The sequence below is a fragment of the Hemibagrus wyckioides genome, linkage group LG05, assembly GCF_019097595.1.
Source record: "Hemibagrus wyckioides isolate EC202008001 linkage group LG05, SWU_Hwy_1.0, whole genome shotgun sequence".
NCBI lineage: Eukaryota > Metazoa > Chordata > Actinopteri > Siluriformes > Bagridae > Hemibagrus > Hemibagrus wyckioides.
Window position 1 is genome coordinate 12,035,340 of NC_080714.1, and position 25,149 is coordinate 12,060,488.

Sequence of the window (25,149 nt, forward strand, 5' to 3'; positions counted from 1 at the left end):
TAAATTAATTTGTTTCAACAAAATGTGTGCTGCGACACATTATGATGATATTGTGTTAAAGGCTTTACTGGTGTGGGGTTAACCCTTTTTCTCACTCTTTTGGCTCTGTTATTTTTGCACCTTTCCAGGAGCACATAATTTGTCCTGTGGGCCTGCTCAAGCTGACTCTCTGCTGACCATGTTTGATCCCCTCTCCTCTGGAGAAGGTAATGAAAATCTGTAATGTCTTATTCTCATTGTTATCTGTAATAGTAAAGAAAATACTCTCATGCTGGATGTGAAAAATAGGCATCTGTTAGTTCACCAGTTACAAGTGTCTTAATAGAAATCAAGGTGTCTGCATTGATACCAATACTGAGCTCATTTTCTCTTTCTGATTAAATATAAAAGATTCCAGCATCCAATATCACATGGTGCTCTGTGACACCTAGTATACGCTGAGAATAAATCAAGGATCAATCAATCAAAAAGGATCATCAAAGAACAACCATCTGGATGTATTTCATATCTATGAGGAACTACAGTAACTTCCTATAATACAAGTAACTTGATAAAGCATTTGTTGCTAAACATAAAACTCTGCATGAGGAATTCATTACTAGCAGTAACAATGCAGGCTAAGTGAGAAAACGTGTCTACAGGCAAAACTAGGTGAATGAAAATAACGCTATATGCAGTATGTTCTTGAAGCAGCCATTATTGGTTCTTTACAACTAGGGATTCCAGGGCTGTGCTCTTGCAAAGTAAAACCAAACACACTGATTTTAAGAGCAGTGTGTGAAGAGCACTGCTGTACATAAACTATTGCAAGCCACACAACATAATGGGAGGCATATCAGAGTTCAAAAGATCATTACACGGGACTAATCACATCCAGCAGGAGTAACTGTCGACACAAAAAAGCTGTCAGAAAGGGATTTCTGGGAACTAACCTGGAATGCATCCAAAAAAACAAAACCAGAGATGTCCAACTCACTGCAAAATTAAAAGCACACCTTGACACTCCTTTTTCCACCTAAACTGTTTATTGGGAGCTGCACAGGGTCAATATTCATGGTCGGGGCTATACTCAAACCTTTGGTCACTCATGTGAATGCCAAATATTGGTTTTAGTGGTGCCTGCAACAGAAATCTTGGGTTGTGGACATTGAGAAGAGTGCATTTATTGTTCATTTTCACCATCTTTCCCATATCGAGGAGAGTTACAGTGTTGGGAAGCACCAAAGAAGAAGCTTACCACCTGGGTGCTTTGTGCTGAAAATTCATGGCAATGAGTCAGGAAACTACCTGGCCACTGTTCTGTAAGAGGAATGGCTCAAAGTTCCACTAGCAACTGTTCAGTATCTGTCATTGAAGTAATGCTATATTGGCTGCAAAAGCATGAATGACGTACCAGGTGTTGAGTCATTACCCAAGGAGAGCTGTTCAGGGCTATAGAAGTGCCAGAGCCTTACAAAACGACCTCCAGAAGGCTACTAGTATCAAACTCAGGAATTGACTCCATGAGAGTGGAAAAAGGGCTCAAGATCCTATAATCACACCTGTGCTCACAGGCCAGCATCATGAAGCATCATGATTGGCATTTACCAGAGAAAACCAGAATTAGTAGGTCCACCACTGGCACTCTGTTCTCTTCACTGATGAGACAGTAAAGGAGTCAGAAGATGCTATGGTAGGTGATCCCCCATCTCGTCATGCCCAGCATACAGGCGCCATACACACTACTGACTTACATTATGAGCTTGAAATTCATGCAGTTTGGATCAGCCTGTATTTTCAGTTTTTTACTTTTATTTTCGGTGTATGATTTTGGTTTCTATTGACCATTGTCACATTTTGTTCACAACACAGTGTAAGTATTTAAAGTGTAATGATTTTCAACTTAAATGTTTTGTTCATTGAGATCCAATGTGTGATTTAAAAGTGCCCTTCATTTTTTGAGCAGTGTAATTTCAAAACAAATGGCACTTTTCAAGGGGTGGGATATATTAGGCTGCAGTGAACAGTCTTTGAACAGTTTTTGAATTTGGGAAAATGGCCAAGTGTATGTGACTTTGACAAGGGCCAGTGATGTGATGTCTTAACTGGGTCAGAGCATCTCCAGAACGGCAGGAATTCCAGTATGCAGTGGTTAGTAACTACCAAAAGTGTTCCAGTGATGGACAACCAGTAACAGTGTCAGTGGGCAACTACTGATGCACATGAAGAGTGAAGGCTAGCCAGTCTGGTGCATAGCTGCTTGTGTATGGGGCTAGATGGCTGCAGACCAGTCAGTGTGCCCATGCTGACCCCTGGTAACTTCCAAAAAGTGTGAGCATAAGAACTGGACTGTGTTGAAGTGGAAAAGCAGTGGACCAGTGAGAGAGCTTTGTCTGATGGTTCACATTTTCTTTTATATCATGGGAATGGCTGGGGGCATGTAAGTTGCTTATCTGGTGATCAGATGGCACTAGAAGGCAAGCAAGCGGTGCATGATGTTCAGGGCAGTGGTCTGCTGGTAAACCTTGCACTGATGTGGATGTTACATTGACACATACTTCTTACCTAAATATTATTGCAGACCAAGTACACCCCATGTCGTAGGTCTTCAATCACACATCACAAACCAGACTTTGTGTTCTTCAACGCTGACCCACTGTTTGCAAATGCTTCAGCAGAGAGCTCTGTCTGGGGCACCCTAGTCACGACCATGGTGGCACAACTGGAAAAGGGGAAGGAGGTCTAATATCTGTATCGGACTAAGACAGTACCGAGTAAATTTCTAGTTTATAAACAAAGCAATTCACAGCAGTTATTATTACAGCTAAGTACATCCTCACTCAAGCTGATGTACAGGATTCTCAGTTTAGATATAGTGCCTTCCAAAAATGCTGTGTCAATGTCTATGACTTTTTTGCTGGGACCACTAAGAAAGGCATCGGATCCGTGCATATAGCTTGCATATGAACATTTGTCTGTTATTTGTTATTTAACAAAAGAAGTTTGGAATTGATATTGGCAATATTTTACTTGATTCTCTATGTATGTCCTATGCATGTGTTGCCTTTTTTTCACAACTCACTGGTTCAGGTACTGGCACCATTGTTCGACCCAAGGCACACTACACCAGACCACCTCATCCGCCCCCTGATCCACCAATCCCAGAGGCTTGTGCCATAGGACCTTCTGAACCAAGGGCATCTTTCTTCTCCATTCATGACCCGGAGCACCCTAAGCAGAGGCACTCATATCCCGAGCGTCTGGTCAGGAGCCGTAGCACAGATGTAGTCTGTGGAGGTCGCAGGCCCAACAGTGATCCAGGCATAAACCGCAGGACCATGCTGGAGGACCAGGACCAAGCAATTACTTATGCTACTGGCTCCACCACATCCCCAAGCAAAGATTCACTCAGAGTGGAGGTGTGTAGGACATGCTTTTTCAATATTATTCAGCATGCAACAAGAATTACAAAAGTATTACATTTACTTTTTCTTTAAGGTCTGTTTTGTGCTTTAAAAAACTAAAATTGTTTTAATTTCAGTCTTATATTGGATCATTTAGATTTCATCAAATCTAATTAACTACAATTTGGGAAGACCTTACAATTATTATTATTCACTGCACAATCTGACTGTGTGTGTGTGTGTGCACGCGCGTCCAGATCGATGACAAGAAGGACAGTGATGATGAGAAATCAGACAGGAATAGACCCTGGTGGAAGAAACGGTTTGTTCCTGCCATTCCTAAAGGTAATAAGTCACTACAATTGTGACACAGCATGTGTATTCTCAGATGACTAGATAATGCATGGCCATAACTGACCTTCAGAAGGACTGTGTGAAATTATTTATTTATTTATACATATATATGTGTGTGTGTGTGTATGTATGTGTGTGTATATATATATATGTATATATATGTATATGTATATATATGTATATGTATATATGTATATGTGTATGTATATATATGTATATGTGTGTATGTGTATATATATATATATGTATGTATATATATATATATATATATATATATATATATATATATATATATATATATATATATATATATATATAAATAATATACAGTTGCAAGAAAACCCTTTGGGATTACTTGGATTTCTGCATAAATTGGTCATAAAATGTGTTCTGATCTTCATATAAGTCACAACAATAGAGAAAAACAGTCTGCTTAAACTAATACCACAAAAACATTATATGTTTTTATTGAACACAACATGTAAACATTCACAGTGCAGGGTGGAAAAAGTATGTGAACCTTTGGGTTTAATAACTGGTTGACCCTCCTTTGGCAGCAATAACCTCAACTAAACGTTTCCTGTAGTTGCAGATCAGACCTGCACAACGGTCAGGTGGAATTTTGGACCATTCCTCTTTACAAAACTGTTTCAGTGCAGCAATATTCTTGGGATGTCTGGTGTGAATCGCTCTCTTGAGGTCATGCCACAGCATCTCAATCAGGAGATCAGGACTCTCCACTCCAGAAGGTGTATTTTCTTCTGTTGAAGCCATTTTCTTCTGTTGAAGCCATTCTGTTGTTGATTTACTTCTATGCTTTGGGTCGTTGTCCTGTTGCATCACCCATCCTCTGTTGAGCTTCAGTTGGCGGACAGATGGTCTTAAGATTTCCTACAAAATGTCTTGATAAACTTTGGAATTTGGCAGCAAAGCAGCCCCAAACCATGATGCCCCCTCCACCATATTTCACAGTTGGGATGAGTTGGTGTGCTGTGCCTTTTTTTCTCCTCAATTTTGGTTTCATCTGTCCACAGAATATTTAGCATGTGCCAGAGATTTCTGTAAGTCTTTAGCTGACTCTTCTTCACCTCATTGAGCATTCTGCGCTGTGCTCTTGCAGTCATCTCTACAGGACGACCACACTCTAGGGAGAGTAGCAACAGTGCTGAACTTTCTCCGTTTGTAGACAGTCTGTCTTACCGTGGTCACATGAACATCAAGGCTTTTAGAGATACTTTTGTAACCCTTTCCAGCTTCATGCAAGTCAACAACTCTTGATCGTAGGTCTTCTGAGAGCTCTTTTGTGCGAGGCATGGTTCACATCAGGCAATGCTTCTTGAGAACAGCAAACTCAAAACTGGTGTGTGTTTTTTTTATAGGGCAGGACAGCTTTAAACAACACATCCAATCTCATCACATTCATTGGACTCCAGGTTGGCTGACTCCTGGCTCCAATTAGCTCTTGGAGAAGTCATTAGTCTAGGGGTTCACATACTTTTTCCACCCAGTACTGTGAATGTTTACATGTTGTGTTCAATAAAAACATGAAAACATATAATATTTGTGCGGTATTAGTTTAAGCAGACTGTGTTTTTCTATTGTTGTGACTTGGATGAAGATCAGAACACATTTTATGATCAATTTATGCAGAAATCCAAGTAATCCCAAAGGTTTCACATACTTTTTCTTGCAACTGTGTGCGCGTGTGTATGTGTGTGAGTATATATATATATATGTGTGTGAATATATGTATGTATGTGTATATATATACATACATATATATACACACACACATATATATACAGTCAAGCCTGAAATTATTCCTACCCCTGGTAAATTCTGACTTAAAGTTACTTTTATTCAACCAGAAAGTTTTTTTTGGAAATGACCGGAAATGACACAGGCTTTTCCCAAAAGATAATAAGACGATGTACAAGAGGCATCATTGTGGAAAAAAATATTTCTCAGCTTTTATTTACATTTGAAAGAAAAGTGGCATGTCCAAAATTATTCATACTCTTTGCAAACTGTCACAGTCTATGGGAAAATCCAAAGTTCTGTACCATTCCAAATAGTCCAGGCTGTTCTAAAGCATCCTAATTACCCTGATTCATTGGGAACAGCTGTTTTAATAAACTCAACAGGTGAAAAACAGAAGCTCTCTGCTGTTGGTTTGTGGACAGTCATGGCTAAGACAAAGGAGCTCACTGAGGACCTGCGGCTGCGCATTGTGGCTGCTCACAAGTCAGGAAAGGGCTATAAGACCATATCTAAATGTTTTGAAGTTCCAGTGGCTACAGTGCAAAGTATTATTAAAAAATACAAGACGTTCCGCACTGTGAAAAATCTCGGAGGATGTGGTCGGAAGCCAAAAGTGACACCTGTGCTGGCCAGGAGGATAGTGAGAGAGGTAAAAAAAAAAAGAATCCAAGGATCACCACCAAGGCCATCCTGATGAATCTGGGCTCTGCTGGTGGCAACATCTCAAGGCAGATAGTCCAACGGACCCTGCACACCTCTGGGTTCCACGGACGCAGACCAAGGAGGACACCACTTCTCCAGATAAGGCACACAAAAGCCCGCTTGGCCTTTGCAAATGCTCATCTGGACAAAGAAGAAGACTTCTGGTCTTCTGTTTTATGGTCAGATGAAACAAAAATTGAATTGTTTGGCCACAATGATGTAGCCTTCATTTGGTGTAAAAAAGGAGAAGCCTTCAACCCTAAGAACACCATCCCCACTGTCAAACATGGTGGTGGGAACCTAATGTTTTGGGGGTGTTTTTCAGCCAGTGGACCAGGGAACCTAATCACAGTAAACGGCACCATGAAAAAGGAGCAATACATCAAAATTCTCAACAACAACATCAGGCAGTCTGCAGAGAAACTTGGCCTTGGGCACCAGTGGACACAACAGCACGACAACGACCCAAAACACAGCAAAAGTGGTGAAGAAATGGTTAGCAGACGTTAGCATTAACGTTTTTGCAGTGGCCCAGCCAGAGTCCTGACTTAAATCCAATTGAGAATCTGTGGAGGGAGCTAAAGATCAGGGTGATGGCAAGGAGACCCTCCAACCTGAAAGAGTTGGAGCTCATCGCTCAATATGAATGGGCAAAAATACCAGTGGAGATGTGCAAAAAGCTGGTCAGCAATTATAGGAAGTGTTTAATTGCTGTAATAGCCAATAAAGGCTTTTCTACTGATAATTGAGAAGGGTATGAATAATTTTGGACATGCCACTTCTTGTTCAAATGTAAATAAAAGATGGGTAATAATTTTTTCCACAATGATGCCTCTTGTACATCGTCTTATCTTCTGGGAGACGCCCGTGTCATTTCTAATCAAGAAAAAACTTGCTGGTTGAATAAAAGTAACTTCGGGCTTGACTGTGTGTGTAATATATATATATATATATATATATATATATATATATATATATATATGAGAGAGAGAGATGGATGGATGGATGGATGGATAGATAGATGGATAGATAGATAGATAGATAGATAGATAGATAGATAGATAGATAGATAGATAGATAGATAGATAGATTTCAGATAATTTCACACAGTCCTTAAGTTTATCTAGAAATTATCTGTATTTTGCCTTGATGGCTGTTAAGGTATCACAGAGACATACTCTTCTTCCAAGTAAAGTCAGACTACCTAGGTAAAAAGGTTTAGTTGTATGGGTTATTCTAACTGGTAGTCAGTGATGGCTGAGGCAAAATATATTTAAGGCGAAAAGTGTCTGAACCTACTTGTCTGTAAAGCCCAATTGTATTTGTGCTGTTTATGTTCTTCACACAGTGCTCTATTGGACTGCAGAGAGTGAAATGCCAGGTAACTCTCATTCATGAGCTGGTGTTGTATGCCACAGGTCCTTCTTGTATAGTTTTTGCATTCTATTGCTTTAGACTTGAACCTGTCCCGCTTCTAGCTGTGGTATGCCTCAGTCCATCCAGTTCTTTCATTTATCATTATATTTTTTTTGTTTGGTACAAATATTTTGATAGTTATTATTAATACAAACTGCCATTTAGAAAGTTATGCTTCAGAGTACAAGGTGGATATAAGGAAAGTGTTCTTTCTACAGGAGGCTAGATATTTGTAGCAAGACTTTGTTGTACAATATTGATTTTTCTCTGCTAAATCATGTATCAATCAAATGATTAATTTCAGATGATTCTGTAGGCAAGGTGCAGTAAACATTAAATATATATAAATCCACTCTGTTGTCCACATAGTCAATATTTTCATTGTTTATCTGCTGCACGGTGCCAGAAAGAAGTAAATAGCCCATTTCATAATTTTCTGTTATCCTCGTTATTAACCTCATTGTAGTGTTTGATTGGACATTTTGTTGATAATTAATCTTTTTAAGTCAACTGTATATCCCTTTTTGTCTGAACACAGAAGGTAGGCCTTTTTCAGTTCCAGTAGAATCCCTAGTAAAAAATGGTTAATGTTAAATATACATTGTGCCTGTAGACCTGCACATTCATGTATTCACTCATTTGCCATTCATTTGGCAGCAGTGCATTGCAAAAAAATCATGTACATATAGGTCAGTAGCTTCAGATATTGTTCAAAAACCAGAACAAATAGAAATGGGATTTCTGTAACCAAGCATGGTTGTTGGTACCAAATGGGCTGGTTTGAGTGTTTTTTTAAATGGCTAGTCTCAGGATTTTCACATACAAGAGTCTCAAGAGTTTACATAAAATGGTGAGAAAAACCACAAACATCATGTGAGCAGGACTGCAAGCTGAAACACCTTGTTGGTGAGAGAGCTCTGTGGAGAATGACCAGCCTGGTCTGGGCTAATAGCAAGTTTGAGGTGTGGATCAGGTCTCACTCTTGTCAACCAAGAGGAAGAATCTGAGGCTGTATCTGAAACATGGGTACAGAGTCACATTACACTGGACACTGTGGTGTTCTACAGTTGTAGCCCACCTACTGCAAAGTTTGATTTTGCGCATGCTGTGTTTGTGCTAACCATGATTGGAGAGTGTGATTTACCTCCCTGGCATCAATTTTCCTTTGATCTCTCTTATCAACACAGTTTTTTGCACCAACAGAACTGTTGCTTACTCAGTGCCCCCCCGCCCCCATCATTCTGTGTAAATTCTAGATACAGTTGTATGTGAAATTCCCAAGAAATCCGCACTTTATTAAAAATGTTCAAACTAGCTCTTCTGGTAACAACATCCATGCCATTATTATAGTGACAGAGATCACACATTTCTTTATTGACTAAAGCATTTGAACTGTACCTGCATGATCCTTTGCATTGCGCTGCTGCTACATGATTGGCTGATTTATATAACTGCATGAATGTTCTCAACAAAGTGGACAGCAAGTGGACTATTGGACTGGTAAGGCAAATTCTTTTGCTTTTTCAATATATTAAATACATTTAGGTTTGAGATTAAACGATAAATATGAGATGATAGATTTTAAAAAATCAGCTGGAATTTCCTGATATTTACATCTGACATCATGCGACTGTCAGGTTTTTCTTGTTGCTTAGGTGTGCCCTGTTAGATTGATTGTTTAAACATTTGTGCTAAATGTCGGGTCTGGTGTTTGAGCCTGGGTTTCAGCTTCATGCTTGTTACAATGAATAAACCAACATTAAAAACAGAGAGCTATCTATGGGTAAAAAGTAAGCCATTTCCCAAAGAAAAGAGGGAAATTGATCAGAGCATTTAATCTCCTGAAGAGGAGAATGAAGAGAGAAACTCCCCAAAACATTCAACAATTGTAAGAAATTGCTGCATAAGTCTGGAAAAGCATCACAAATGAACAATGATGCCTTTTTGTGTCAATTACCAAGTGGGTTTTTTGCTGAAGAATTTAACTGCATTTTAACCTCTAAAGTACTCATAATAAATCACACACATGCATTTCCATAAAATACTGTTACCTGTGTTACCATTAATGTAGTGTAATGCTCATTGTGTTCACTGAGTTTGTTCTCACTACAGCACCTATCGCAGCATTCCGAAAGCGGGACAAGCACGAGAAAGACGATCTGGGAGCAGAGAAGGGCCCTCAAGGTCTGCCTCTGTTTGTTTTTTCTTCTCTCCCTTTACATATTTTCTACTTTCTACTGTCTCTCACATACAAACTTTTCTGTTAACAAAACTCACACACTAACAAAGTTAGGTTTGTAAGACTACACTTGTGGATGCAATATTGACAACAAAAAGTTGTTCCATAATAAAAAATTGTCTGATACAGCTTTGCAAAGTGCCTCAGGGAATCCTTAGAGAAGAAACTGTTACAGGACATACACTGTAGATAGTAGATACTCTTTTTTTTTTTTTTTTTTTCCTTCAACCAAACAATGCTGTTTCTTGTCTGAGAAAACATTAATAATTCATTTACTAATAGTATATTTACATGTTTGGCATGTGAAATTCATATACATGATTTAATTTACATGCGAGGTTTGGTCATTAATGCATAAATACATGCAGCACTTGGTTTCATTCTGCTCTGCTATATTGGATTAAGATGGTTTTAGTCATCATTTTTGTCTTTTGTTGAAAATATCTTTTCAACTGAACATGTACAAAAAAAAAAAATCACCACCTGGATTTAATGAGGCAAATTGGTATGAGCATCCCATGGGATAATTATTGCAGTGATTAATATATTTTAGCTGCCAACAAGTTATTTACCCATAACTGATGCAATGAGTAGCTTCTCATTTCTTATACAATGTCGAAAGACATATCCTGAGGTCATGGAAAAGAAGTTACTCTGTTCTTATTGGCCTCCATCAAGCAAAGAAAGGAGACTCCTGAATCTACTTAAATTGGGTTAAGAACTGTCCAATGTATTATCACAACCTGTAAGGATTGTGGTAAACCATCATCTTTAAGGAAGAAATGTGGTCAGAAAAAAATGATTGCGATCAGAGACCACTTGGTGAGGTCAAATCGTGAAAAAACAATTAAAAGACTCAGCAGACTAACTGCTATTTTTAATAATGAAAGTCTACATGCATAATGTAAGGGGGTTAGATTGAGACTAAACACTGTGTAGCCTTAAGAAAACTACTTATCAAAAAGCCTCAGAAATCGAAAACAAAAGGTTTCAATTTGATGTATATACACTCAGGGGTGTCGTAAGTGGGGGGAAAAGGGTGACTGAGAGCATAGGGCCCTGGCCTCAGTGGCATGTGAGGGGCCTGGCCGCCCTGCCCTCAAAGATCCTCAAATAGTATTACTATTATAGTGAAACTGAGTGTACAGTGCCTGCGCTTGCACGCAGTATTCTGATCCTTGCTGTTTCAGCAAGATTCGGCACACCCACACGTTTGTGTGGGCACCTCCTATAGGAACAGGGTGCATGCAAATTTGAATGATTTAATTGGTCATTCAAGAACAATGATAATTGGCTGTGAGGGAGCACCGGAGTGCGGATTCGGCAGTCAGAACTAAGCAAGCGCCGAGCAGGCAATTCGAGACCGACGCTGCGATATGCACAATGACCAAACAAAAATCAGACTACCAAAAAAGAGGGAGAGAGGAAAGGAAACGAAAACAAAATGAAGGGAAACAACTTCTCCCAAGTTTTTTTTCCTAAGAGAGCAGGTGAGAACGTGTTTTGTGATAAGAGAAGCAATGTCATGAAGCTAGCAATTAAAAATCTTAGCTTACTCTAAAAAAAAAAAAAAGTGTTTGAACGTGAGGCAGTTTTTAAGAGTTAAAATATGAAGAATAATATGAAATCTATGTGTGTACTGTACAGTACATTACAGATTTCATGGATCTTGCTCAAAATATTAAAATGAGAAACCCTCTGTTCACCGGCCCTGTCTCAGAGAGTGCAGCAGTGGGTCCATCACAACAAAGTTCTACTGCTAGTTTTTCAGCCTTTTTCACTTTTGATTATTTGATTATTTTGTTTATTTTGAATTAGGCTGACATGCTTTGAAAGTAGGCAAAGTGGTGATTTGAGTTGTATTGTGTTTATTTATATTACTGATTGAAAGAAGAAGAATGTTCTGGACAACGAGCACAATGTCTCTTAATAAAAAAAAAAAAAATCATTAAGTTGCCATTTTTATCTATAAGGGGATACCTGAGGTACTTTCTTTATAGCAGAGGTATCCAATCTTATCCGCAAAGGGCCGGTGTGGGTGCAGGTTTCATTCCAACAGAGCAGAAGCCACACCTGAGCCTACTGAAAGCCAAGATCTACTGATTAGCCAGTTGGAATCAGGTATAGCTTCTGCTTGGTTGGAATAAAAAAACCTGCACCCACACCAGCCCTTTCTGGATAAGATTGGACACCCCTGATTTATAGTATAAAGTCACAGGGGTAGGCAAAGTCAATCCTGGAGTGCCGCTGTCCTGTAGATTTTAGCTTCAACCCTAAGACGAAGAAGAAAAAACGAAACATAACTGTCTATAGCCTTAGTATTCCTGAAGACCTTGATTAGCTTTTTCAGGTGTGCTTGATTAAGGTTGGAGCTAAACTCTGTAGGACAGTGGCCTTCCAGGACCGACAATACCTATCTTGGTATAGCACAGTTTATACACAAAATTATTTCTGTGCTGCATTAACATGCATGCAATGAAAAGATTTTTTTTTATACTATACATGGTATTAGAATTTTTAATAATGTTCTTTTTAATTTTACATCACTGATTTGACAATTACTGTATCAGTGAGTAAAGTGTGTACACTTTTATTATTTTTTTTAAAAAGTGATAAATAGCATGGATCATGAGATGATGGGAAAGGGGCCCCCCTTTGCATAGGGCCCAAGAATTGGGGCTACACCCCTGTATACACTACTCACAAAAAGTGGAATATTTGGCTTTTGGGTGAAATTTATGGAAAATGTAAAAAGTTCACGCTACAGTGATAATATATCATGAAAGTAGGGCATTTAAGTAGAAGCATGCAATGGTGATTTCCTCATCTCAAACAATTTATTGAAACAAAAGCCAACAACAGTGGTGGGTAACAACAAAAAATGTCACTGTCTCAATAATTTGTCATGTGCCCTTGACCATCAATTACAGCTTGACAACGATGTCTCATGCTGTTCATGAGTCGACTTATTGTCTGCTGAGGCATGGCATTCCACTCTTCTTGAAGGGTGGCCATTAGGTCATTGAGGTTCTGGGGTGCAGGGTTACGAGCCTCTACCTGGCCACTCAGCTGATCCCATAGGTTTTCTATGGGATTCAGTTCTGGAAAAGTGCAGGCCACTCCATTTGAGGTACCCCAGCCTCCAGCAGCCGTTCCCTAATGATACGACCTCGATGAGCTGGAGCATTGTCGTCCATGAAGATGAAATTAGGCCTGTGTTGTTCATGCAGGGGCACAATGACTGGATTAATGATGTTATTCAGGTAGTATTGGTTTGTCACTGTACCATTCACAAGATGTAGGGCAGTTCTGTATTGAGTAGACACACCTGCCAAGACTTTAACACCACCACAAGAGTGGCTGATGCGTAGCGCTCTCCTTGACGTCTCCAACATCTTTGGCAGCCATCATTTCTGCTCAACATGAATCAACTTTCATCAGAGAACAGCACTGAGGCCCACTGGTCCCTCGTCCAGCGTAAATGCTCCCTGGCCCAACACCTGTGCCTGGTGGTGTGGTCAGGTACCCTTGCAGGTCTAGCACACACACCACGCTGATGTAAACTGTTTCGAATGGTCTGACGTAACACTTGGGTGCCTCTCACCTCCCTTAAATGTGCCTGGAGTTGAGTGGCATTCATCATCCGGTTCCGCAGGGCACTGTTCACAATGAAGCAGTCATCACCGTGGGATGTGGCCAAAGGACGTCCACTTCTATGCTTTTCTGTGACTCTTCCATTCTCTCTGCATCTCCGCCGCAACCTGCTGATGACACTCTGTGACACTCTAAGCTCAGTGGCCACTTCCCTCTGAGAACATCCTGTTTGAAGCCTCGCAATGGCGAGGTACTGTTGATCAATTGTTAGGTGTTGTCTTGGTCTCATGATGTCAAAATGTGAACAGCATGATGCAGAGGACTGTTTAAATACCAATTCTAATTGAACCAGAAAATGTATTGGTCAATTCATGGATCAAACACCATTTGTGAATTTTGCCGTTAAGCACCTTGTTAGAGAACAGCAAGTTATGCAAAAAGTACTGAAACACTGAACAGTTGGACATGTGCATTCAAAAGTGTAGAGAAGTGCATTTTAGGTACATCCTGAAATTTCACCCGAAAACCGAATATCCTTAACTTTTTGTGAATGGTGTTTATACACATCTTGCAAATTCTCTCAAGGTATGCAAACTGTATGTATCTGTGTGTGTGTGTGTGTGTGTATAATATATATAGCAGAAAATGTACTAGAGACTGCTGGCTATTTTCTTGGACAGTTGAAAACATAATAAGCAATATATTATTCAAGATAGTGCTCTTAATGCTGGAAAATTGTACATTCTGGGTTATTTTTGTGTCTGTTGGGTATGTCAGATGAGCCTTCATTACTGGGGCAGAGCTGCCAGGCTCAGGCCGTGGAAGACATATTGGACAAATACAGGAATATCAAGAGAACTAGCCCAAGTGAGGGAGCAACAACCACCACCTATGATGTACCAGGTAATTCAGTCTTTTAGAAGTACTTATTGAATTAATTTCTCAATTTGTCAGCTGATTGTCACGTAATGACAGTGATTTTTGCAGTGGCCAAGAAGTGAAAAATAAAATAACAAATCCAAAAACAAAATAAATTTAAAAAAAAAAAAATCAATAAAAAATCAGAAAACAAAATGACAAATCCAAAAACACAATGACAATTTAGACAAACCGGAAAAGGTAGGTATCGTTTGCAAATTGAATTCTTACTAATTGGAAAAGACATATGTCACTCAAGATATACAAGAAGTACAGCTGGCTGCGGCAGTAGAAAGTTTGTTTGCATGTATATGAATGCAGCTCAGATTTTTTTTCGGATTTATTTTGTTTTGCACTTCTAGGCCACTGTAGTTTTTTTTTTTTTGCACATGCACAATAAACTATGCCTAAATCACTTCCCATTGATCCTGGATATGTTTAATTGTTAAATTTACATACACTGCAATATTATTGTTACTGTAATGTAATAATTTTAGGTTAGTGTTTGCTTGTCAAGAGTGTGCACTTCTAAAATAATTCTTTCATGTTTGTTCCTGTTTTTTGTATAGAAATATGTAAAGAGGGTGAAAGTGAACATAAATCCCATAGAAATGAGAGCCTGCAGAACATCTCAACGGATGACCTGACAGACTCTGCCAGCCAAACAGCTCTGCCTCAGGACAGCAAATTTTCCTTTAGGTCTCACAAACATGCATACTCATATACAGTCAGATCTATAAATATTTGGACACTGACAAAGGTATTGTTGTTTTAGCTGTATACAACAGCTCAGCTGTTCAATAGCCTGGTGTATTATTTCTGCTAGTGAAGCAGGCCATTGTTCGGCCCATTAGCAAAAACATTAGGTGTGCCCAAAATACTTTCGTTTTCTTAACACACTGATGAGCACAGGAGCTTCAAAAACCTCAGAAGACCATGAAAAACAACTGTGGTAGATGATGGAATTACCCTGGTGATGCAAAACCATTTCACAGTGGTTTGTGAGATTAAGAACACCCTCTTAGAGGTAGGCAGCATATTTGTCAAAGTCAACAAAAGTGAAGCCTTCACCAGAGTAAATGCAGAGGGTTTACCACATGACGATTTTCCCAATGAAAACGTCTTTTTAAAAAAAAAAAAGCCTTTGCAGTTCAACAACCAACGGACAGATGAAACCATTAACTTGTACCACAATAATGGGAAGAGAAGCATATGGATTGCTCATGATCCGAAGCATACCACCTCGTCTATGTAGCATGGTGGAAGTTTTTTGGGCATGCATGGCTGCCAGTAGAACTAGTTCCTTTGTATTTGTGTTGTATGATGTTACAGTTGACATGTACATCTGAAGTGTATGGGGCTATATATATCTGCTTTGATTCAGGTAAATGCTTCAGAACTCATTGGATGGTGCTGTTCAATACAGATGAGCAATGACCGGAAGCAAATTTTTAAGACCCCCCCCATGAATTTTACAAGGCCAATAAGTGGAATTTTTTGCTGTGGCCAGGTGAATAACCTGGTTTGCATCCAAATGACCATGCATTTTTCTTAGCTAAAGACAAAGACAAAATAGTCCAAAAACTAGTGAGAACTTAAGACGGCTGCAGTAAATTCTTAGATCACCACCAGGGTTGATCTATGGGTTTCAGACAGGTTTCATATAGCCATTGACTACAAAATGCAAATTGACATTTTATTTTGATTGTTTGATTGTTTGAAGTACTTTCAGTCCATTAAAAGGGCATCAAATTGCATTAATTCCTATATTGATCACCTAGTTAGGATGTAAATACCATGAAAATTAAAGTTAAAAGTCTTGAATTTATTATTCAGTTTCAACTCCACTGCTGTCATAGACAGATTAAAAAAAGTTTATGGACTGAACATTAGTGCGTTTACATTGAAATTGAACTGTAGAAAGCATAGCATCCTCTAGATGATGGTGCGAGACTCTTAGTTTGATTAAGCAAGTAACTTTACTTGTGTGTTTTTTTTCTGTCTTTCAGTGATGCTAAGAAAAAATTACGTCTGGCTCTGTGCTCTGCAGATTCTGTTGTTTTTCCTATTATGCACACTGTAACACGGAATGGCCTCCCTGACCATGCTGATCCTGAAGGTACACACACACTATTTAAAGTCTGGCATTATTTTAAAGTAGAGCTAAGCTTTGGGAAGCTGTGAAACTCAAGAAAAAAACAGCTTACGTGCTTACAGCATTTTTGTGCCGTCTTTACATCATATTAGCTCCTACTTCAAGGTAAAGAATGTAATAAAATTTACACTGCTTATAATGGTGGTTGTGTGCTTATAATGCTGTCTCTGTTAATCCCCATACTGCTATTCTTGTCTTGTCATTTTTCCCTTAATCTCTTTCTCCCACTCCCCTCTTTTATCTTCCTCCCTCCTCCCCTCCATTATGTCCATCCCCTCCCTTCCTTCTGTTCTCCCTCTTCACCCCCTTCACACTTGCCCTTGACTCACTTCCCATTTTCATTTCTTATTTTCTTTAAACTTGTGGTTATTATTTTTTTGCTATAGAAATAAAATGACTGTTTTGTATTTTTAACTGCAAATATGTATAACTCTGAATTTCAAATGTCATATTTTTGCTTTTGTCTGGTCTAGACAATGAGATTGTGTGCTTTCTGAAAGTGCAGCTGGCAGAGGCTATTAACTTGCAGGATAAAAACCAGATGGCTCAGATCCAGGAAACCATGCGTTGTGTCAGTCGCCTTGACCCACGCACCTGCAGAAAGTTGCTCACAGCAATTGCTGAGGACTACAGGTACACCAACAGCCAAAACTGCCAGTAAACTTAACTCACTGAAGTTTACCATAACATAATTAGAGGTACACTAACTGTCAGCTTTATTAAAACACGTGCACTTGCTCATTCATGAAATTATTCAATCATGTAGCAGCGGCCATGCAATCCTGCATAAAATCATGTCGATGCGGGTCTTTTTTTCATTCCTCAACTCTCCAGTTTGGTGAGGCTGTGCCCAGTGTAGCCTCAGATTCCTGTTCTTGGCTGACAGGACTAGAACCTCTTCTGGTCTTCTGCTGTTGTATCCCTTTGATGTTTGATGTGTTATGTTCTGAAATATTTTTCTGGTCACCAAGAGTGCTTATTTGAGTTAATGTAGCCGCCCTGAGTGCTTGCACACCGGTCTAGCGATTCTCTTTTTAAATTTCTCAACAGCAAGACATTTCCCCCTGCAGAACTGCAAATGCATTTTTTTGACCATTTTTTATAAACTCTAAAGACTTGTGCATGGCAAGAAACAAATTCCAAAGTCACTAGGATCAACTTTTCCCCTATTTTGACACTTGATATGAACATTATCTGAAAATCTTTAAAGGTATCTGCATGATTTTATTCATTGTGCTGCTATGATGGGTTGAATGAATAATTGAAAAATGAATACACAAGTGTACAGGTGTTTTTAATTATGTGATCAATTACTTTATAGTTAGACTTGTAGGAGTTTGATTTTTTTTTTTTTTTGGCAGTGCGCTGGTGTTTGGCTAACATGAGAAATGTAATGTGTGTCTGGTAGAAAGCGGGCTCCATACATAGCGTATTTGACACGGTGCCGGCAGGGGCTGCAGACTTCTCAGGCTCATCTAGAGAAGCTGTTGCAGAGAGTACTTAGAGATAAAGAAGTGGCCAACCGCTATTTTACTACTGTCTGTGTCCGACTGCTTCTAGAACATATGGAGTCCAGGATGCAGGACTTTATCAGAGGTTTGTATGTAAATGTGTGCATGTGTGTGTTATTTCAGTATTTGTTCATCAAAGGTTGAAGCATACAGGAAGTAATTATGCATATGTACAGCGTGCTCAAGTTAATTACTGTTTTATTATTATTATGAAGATCTTTAAATCATCTCAGTAGCTAATGTTCTCTGCCACAGCGTTTCAGGGCTTCACAGCAGCTGATGACAAGACCGCAGCAGTGGAGGATTTCTTGCGTTATCTCTATGGTGCTATGGCGCATGATGTCATCTGGCAGTATGCCAGTGAGGAACAGCTACAGGATGCCCAGATGGCTATTGAGCGCAGTGTTATGAACCGCATCTTCAAACTGGCGTTCTACCCGAACCAGGATGGAGACATTCTGCGAGACCAGTGAGAGAACACTACAGATATCTCTCTGTCAAAAGAGATTATTTAAAAAATGATTAGAGATTGTTCCATCTCATGTTGTATGACTCTCATTTCCAGGGTTCTGCAAGAGCATATTAATCGTCTGTCCAAAGTAGTGACTGCCAACCACAAGGCCCTCCAAATCCCAGAGGTAGCTGCATTAGGGTGTTCCAAAAAAATCATCAATGTTTTACTGATATACTTGCAATAATGTAATGTTGAAATAGTCAATAATGCTAATAATCTGAAATGTAATAGCAGTGCAATTAGGGTTAAACTAATCATTATTTTCATATTCATCTTTTTATCATTAAGTTGTAATATTTAATAAACATATTAAATACCAGTCTTACTTTTTATCACTTCAAACAACAAATGCTGCTATTATCTAAGCGAAATCTGTTGCTTTGAAAGATTACTGACCTCAGATATCTGTCACAGCCTAAGAATATTATCAGGTGCTTTAATTTCACAACTCTCTATAGCTGCTAGAAAGTTTGTAAACTTAAATTTTAAAATTAATTTTTAAAATTTACATTTTATGTACAGTATATTACAACAGATTTGGGACACTCCTCCAAATCCTTGAATTCAGGTGTTTCAATCACTTCCAAGGTTTATAAAATTTCTACAAACATTTGTGAAAGAATGGTTTGCCCGTGATAGGTTGCCACCTGTGCAGTCCATTCATGAAATTTCCTCACTGCTAAATATTCCACGGTCAACTGTTAATGGTACTATAACAAACTGGAAGCAATTGGGAACAACAGCAACTCAGCCATGAAGTGGCAGGCCATGTAAAATCACAGAGCAGGGTCAGCAATTAGAAGTCGCCAACTTTCTGCAGAGTCAGTAGCTACAGACCTCCATGAGAGCTTCAGCATTTTCTCTACACTTTTGCATAATAGTTCATGTCTATTAATTTAGTGGTCATGTTGTTAGTGGTCATTTGTAATTGTTAAAATACACTGCTGATGCGGGTGGCAAGCAGGACTCATTTGTTTAACATTTGACAAGCATTTCCACCATGTGAGGTGTAAGGAAAGTAGGTAAGGACATAATAATATTATCAGTTGTGCAGTCAGAAGCTGCTTGTTGGCACAGTTACTGAAACACCCCTGATTTGTTTTTTGTTTTTTTTGCACAATTGAATCAATTGTTGATAATCTAATAGAAGCATATGTGTAAAATCTCAAAAATATGTCCCTTCGACTCTCATGTGCTTTGTTTGCTTACAGGTGTATCTGAAAGAGGCTCCATGGCCTTCTGCTCAGGCAGAGATCAGGACAATCAGTGCATACAAGACCCCACGGGACAAAGTGCAATGTATCCTGCGCATGTGCTCTACCATCATGAATCTGCTCAGCTTGGCTAATGAGGATGCTGTGCCTGGAGCTGATGATTTTCTCCCTGTGCTTGTATTTGTCCTTATAAAGGTGAGCTGAGTTAAAGGCTTGCAAAAACTTGATATATGAATGAAGAAAAATGTCCAGCTTGAATACACTATAGATATTTGACCACCTTTGCCAACATAATTGACTTATAGAAGGCATCTCTTACTTCCAAAATGCTTAGGGCCTTTATCATTCTGCCGTATATACATTTGTGGATGGCTGCTGTGTCTTGCTTTTAAGAAGTAGGTGCTGTATGAAAGAAGAAAATAAATGAAAAAACATTAAACACAATGTATCACTTAAAGCTTTATTTATAATAGCTCAGAGCCAATCTCCATATGAATCTGGAATGATTGACAGTTGTGTAGGTCTTTTGAACTCTCCAGGATTAACTGACCTTAAAGACCTCAGTCTCTCTCCAAACGATCTAGTCTTGACTTTCCTGCTTGAAAGATGCGGGGATGCTACCAAAAGCTTCAACCAAACAAAGAGAGAGAGATAGAGACTCGGATAATCTATGAATTAACAATATGTATATTATGATTATATTATACAGAGAAAATGTAGCAGAATGTACAGGGTAGAGCAGAACTGCAAGGTGGTGAAGTGTTAGTGAGACATGAGTGTCCTAGCAGTGTAGTGTAGAGTATAATCCAGAGTGTGATTTACGTGATTTTCAGTAACCACTAGGTTCATGAAATAGGTACCACCCATCTGTTTGTTGAGATGAAGACACTAGGCACAGAAAAGTGTTCACCCTTTCCTAAATAGTGAGTTTTAAGGTAGCATTTTTTCTGTGTATGCTACACTGCTGTGATGCAGCTTGATAATCATGCTGGTATTCAAAAATAATTCATTTTGATGTTTGTGTGGAGTCCTGAGACACCACTCAGTTGTGTATTATTTTCATATAAGTGCATGATTTGCAGTGGATTATATCGTATATAGCACAGTGATTTGGACTTTGAATCTTCTGTGTTGGGAATCTTCCATACCTAATACATCCTTGTACTCTGTAGGTATACAAAATTATTTTGTAGGTTTAAAACTATTCATGTAGAGTATAAATTATAGACAGCAGTCTTTCCAGTAGCTGCTTCCCGGTGTTTGTCACTGACTTGTTGAGCTGGGCTTTGACAGGAACTGTCAAAAAAATGTTTATGTATGTTTAAAGGAATGCATGTTTGACACCCCATATTTTTTGGTTTGTTTATACAAGTTGAGTCTGGTTTTACATGCATACGTGTTCTTCAATATGAATATCTGTCTCTTACTCACACTTACTTTCCAGGCAAACCCACCCTGCCTTCTGTCCACCATTCAGTACATCAGTAATTTCTATGCCAGTCAGCTGAGTGGAGAAGAGTGCTATTGGTGGATGCAGTTCACAGCTGCTGTTGAGTTTATTAAAACCATTGATGAGCGCAAGTGAAGCAGCCACCTGTATGGGAAACTGTTGAAGGAGGAGACAAAGATGAGACTTCACAACCAACTACACTGTTTCACTAAATCCACACAACAAGGCACTGCTTCACTTTGACTAGCTTATTTAACTGTATTTAAAGCCACAGTGGCATTGAATGTTTAAAAAAAAAAGAAAGGAAGAAAGAAAGAAAAATTGCCATTATATATAAAAATAAATAAATAAATAAAAGTAAACTATGTATAATTGTTAGGTGATGTAGCTAGATTTAATTGTAGAAGAGAAGGGTTACCATATATTGACTTCAAACTAATTTCAGAATTTATCCTTTATTTTGAGGTGGCTGTGGGTGGTGGGACTCTTTTTTTTTTGGTTGGTTGTTTTTTTAATGTTCAGTATTTAACTTGGATATTCAGATGAGCTGAAAAAGGGACCAGCATTTTGATTGTGTAATTATATTAGTGGGGGTAAGCTTAAGAGAAGAATTAAGAACCATGCATTCTCACATCCACTGCACAATAATTTTCATTTGAAACCCTGTCATAATGCAGACTCATAAATATCCCTAGCATACACCATATTGCAATTTTTGCTAATGTTCTTTGCATTGTGATTTCTAAAAAGGCAGTTGATTAAACATGTCTATGCTGGGGGTCATGTTCATTTAGCATTTCTATTCCTTGTCAGGTAAGGGCATGTATATTCATATAACTCAAAGTATATTTATTCTTTGTTTTATATGTAATGATTTTCAATTTGTCCATTGAGACTAAGGGAATGGGCACTGTGGAGAAATATTGTTCAAATGAAATATACTAAAAAGTGACAAAACAGGGTTACCTTGTGTGAGCATGAATTGTGTGAGCTGTGTATAACTCTATATTTTCTTAGCAAATTTCAGTATCATTCAGTTTTTTTTAAACACATTTACATAGTTGTACATATTGATTGAACATTTGAAAAACTAAATATACAATTAAATGGGCCCATTTAATTTTTGTTTCTTATTCACACAGCAACTTTCATTTAAGTGGAGCAGAAAAAGTCTCACTGACTAGTCACACTTAATTTTTTTTAAAGAACTAAATTAAACTGTAATGTTCTTTTATCCTCCTAACAACATTTTTGGGGATTTGTTTTACTGTTTCCCTTCTAACGTTCTCATTTAGCTTACTATGTGCAGAATAGCAAATGCTGATTAGCAAATGCCAGCTACAACAAAGACCTTCATTTACAGCATACTTGAATGTTCATTAAAAATATATTTTTAATGGGTTTTGTCACAGTCTTTTGGTTCCACAAACACCTTTTTTGAAAAGAAAAAAAAAATAGTGGCTTTCTTATGCATTTTGTTGCATGGTTTTTACCATGAGTCAGTAATGAGGATGGTTGTAGTGTTAAATATTTTTCATTGTGCTGCAAAATAATGCATTATATCTAACAAGTTTGAATTGGTTCCCTACTGCATTTTTATGTAATATCTTTATATTCTTTGACCAGTCTTTGTTCACCTATCTTTGTAAAGTGTGATTGATGTGCACGGTTAGGCACATTGGAGAAAACTGTCTGTTTAAACCTGTATATAATTCTTAACCAGCTATTAAACTTTTTTTTTTAGCTTGTACTTGTGAAGAATAACTATCTCTCCTGCTTTACAGCATTATGCATCAAAAATAGTTTAAAACTCATAAATATATCAAATGAAACATTTAGTACCATACATATTGAATTATAAAATGAGTCAGTTTTTAAACTGTTTTGTGTGACTGTCTTACATTGGCTGTTTGTGTTATAGTGTTCAGATCTTGTCAAGATGCATAGAACAACAGAAACCATAGAGGAACACCATTTGTTCCAAGTTTTTGATTATAGTTCAATATTAGTTTTAAATGGCTGCTAAAATTGGCTTAATGTGGCTGTTTTTTGCTTCAGTGATGGTTAAGAAATAAATACAACTGCAGATTAGTAGATGTAGCACACCAAATTTTGTCTCAATTGGACATCTGTTTTCTGAAAAAAATCTTGTGGACTGACCACCAGCCCCTATCCATGAGCACACTTGGAAACATTTTCTGAATTTTTTTATACTGAACATGTATTTTAAGTTTTATCCTAGATTAATTTAATGCTTGTGCTATAACAATACCATCAGGATGATTGGGCCAGTCACACACGCTTTTGAGCACACTATAGAGTGGACAGACGGTAGTGTGTGTGTTAGAGAGATCTTCAAGGCTGATATACCACTACTGGCTGGGACAGTTGCATTGAGAGTTTCTTAGCTAACAGTTAGCTAAGCTTAAGTCTACATAAAATGTTAAACACTGCACTACAGCCGCACCATTAGGCCATACTTGTAGGACTTGGACTTGTCAGACTTTCCGCTTGGCCTGCATGATTCATTTTAAGCCAGTATAATAAGAAATCCTTAACAATTATAATAAGGTTCTAACAGCTTCAGTGCTTGGACCCCCTGAAGTTTGCCATAAACCAAACCAGCTAAATAAGATATTTCTGTGTGAACTTTTAAAAAAAAAAAAAAAAAAAAAAAAAATTAAATGCCAAACCGTTGTATTTTGCAATAAATTTTAAATTTATATGAGCACCATGTTAATTGTTGAGTCGAGTTAATTGATTTAACACAACAGGTTTGCTGTCTAGACCTATCAGTTATTATTTTCAGATTCCATTCATTCACTTCGATTCTATTATTTAACAGCAAATTGTTACAAGTCCCAAAAGATTCTTTTCATAAAAAAGGTTCACCTTTGACCTGAAATTGTGTTGGATTTATGTGATTAAATAATGGTATTTTTAGGGCATTCATATGTAGTTGCAATGGAAAATATTAGTACTTTACTGGAAAACACCACCTGCACTAAGAAATGTCTACAGCACATTCATCCTGCATCATTGTGCATTCAGCGATTTTGCTTTGGCAGCTTTGTAGCTTTGTTCCAAACACTGTCCAATGCCCAGCAGCTTCCAAGTTGAAGATTCCAGCTTCCAAGATTGGTTACAACACCAGAAAGGGCAGGGGTTTTATTGAGTTATTTTGATTTTATCAGTTAAGTATAAATTCTATGAACCTTTAGGCCAGCTACTGGTAGCTCGCAAGCTACTGTTTTGGAGACCCCTGATATGGATGTTACTTACTTTAGGAATGGTTTGAGGAACATTACAAAGAGCTCAAGGTGTTTCCTACATCTCAGTCCAATTGAGCATCTGTGGGATCCATGGAGGCCCAACTTTGTAACTTACAGGACTTAAAGGATATGCAGCTAATGTCTTTGTGTCAGATACCACAGCACACCATCAGAGGTCTTGTTGCAGGAAGGGTCAGAGCTGTTGTGGCTGAACAGTGGGGATTTGCATAATATTAGGCAGGTGGTATTAATTTTCTGGTTGATCAGTGTATACAGCCACAAAAATTAAGGCTACCAGGTTGATTCCAATAATTATTATTTACAGACCCCTAGGGCTGAATTCTGAATTTTTATTTTTTTTATTTGTATTGATTTGCAGATTACATCTCAAACCTGATTTGTTTTTCTAGACAAAGCATTAATTGTTGAAGGCCGTAATATTCATTTTGATAATCTTCTAGACTGTATAAGAATAGCTTTTATCTCTAATAGAAATACAGCAGGGTTTAATCAGAATGTAATAGCACCCATCCACAATAGTGGACGCACTCTTGATTTAACAATAACATTCAGATTAAATATAGAAAATATACACTTACACAACCTGAAGCTATAATATAAATATATGAAGTTTACCATGTTACCACCTGGAACAAACTTTTATGT

General features: G+C 38.1%; 1 protein-coding gene across 2 annotated transcripts in view; it reads left to right on the forward strand.

Moving 5' to 3' along the window:
• Nucleotides 1-22,961, forward strand: part of gapvd1 (GTPase activating protein and VPS9 domains 1) — a 60,214-nt gene extending 37,253 nt beyond the window's left edge. The window contains exons 15-28 of one of the 2 annotated variants that reach the window (XM_058389762.1): nucleotides 129-206; nucleotides 3,070-3,398; nucleotides 3,641-3,728; nucleotides 7,549-7,581; nucleotides 9,729-9,800; nucleotides 14,227-14,352; nucleotides 14,937-15,066; nucleotides 16,377-16,486; nucleotides 16,996-17,155; nucleotides 17,931-18,118; nucleotides 18,289-18,502; nucleotides 18,599-18,671; nucleotides 19,759-19,956; nucleotides 21,206-22,961. In XM_058389762.1, the coding sequence (XP_058245745.1) occupies nucleotides 129-206; nucleotides 3,070-3,398; nucleotides 3,641-3,728; nucleotides 7,549-7,581; nucleotides 9,729-9,800; nucleotides 14,227-14,352; nucleotides 14,937-15,066; nucleotides 16,377-16,486; nucleotides 16,996-17,155; nucleotides 17,931-18,118; nucleotides 18,289-18,502; nucleotides 18,599-18,671; nucleotides 19,759-19,956; nucleotides 21,206-21,346 (1,940 nt within the window). In that variant the 3' untranslated portion in view covers nucleotides 21,347-22,961. The remainder of the gene's footprint in view (nucleotides 1-128; nucleotides 207-3,069; nucleotides 3,399-3,640; nucleotides 3,729-7,548; nucleotides 7,582-9,728; nucleotides 9,801-14,226; nucleotides 14,353-14,936; nucleotides 15,067-16,376; nucleotides 16,487-16,995; nucleotides 17,156-17,930; nucleotides 18,119-18,288; nucleotides 18,503-18,598; nucleotides 18,672-19,758; nucleotides 19,957-21,205) is intronic. The other variant, XM_058389763.1, reaches the window with a different exon arrangement.
• Nucleotides 22,962-25,149: the final 2,188 nt, after the last annotated feature.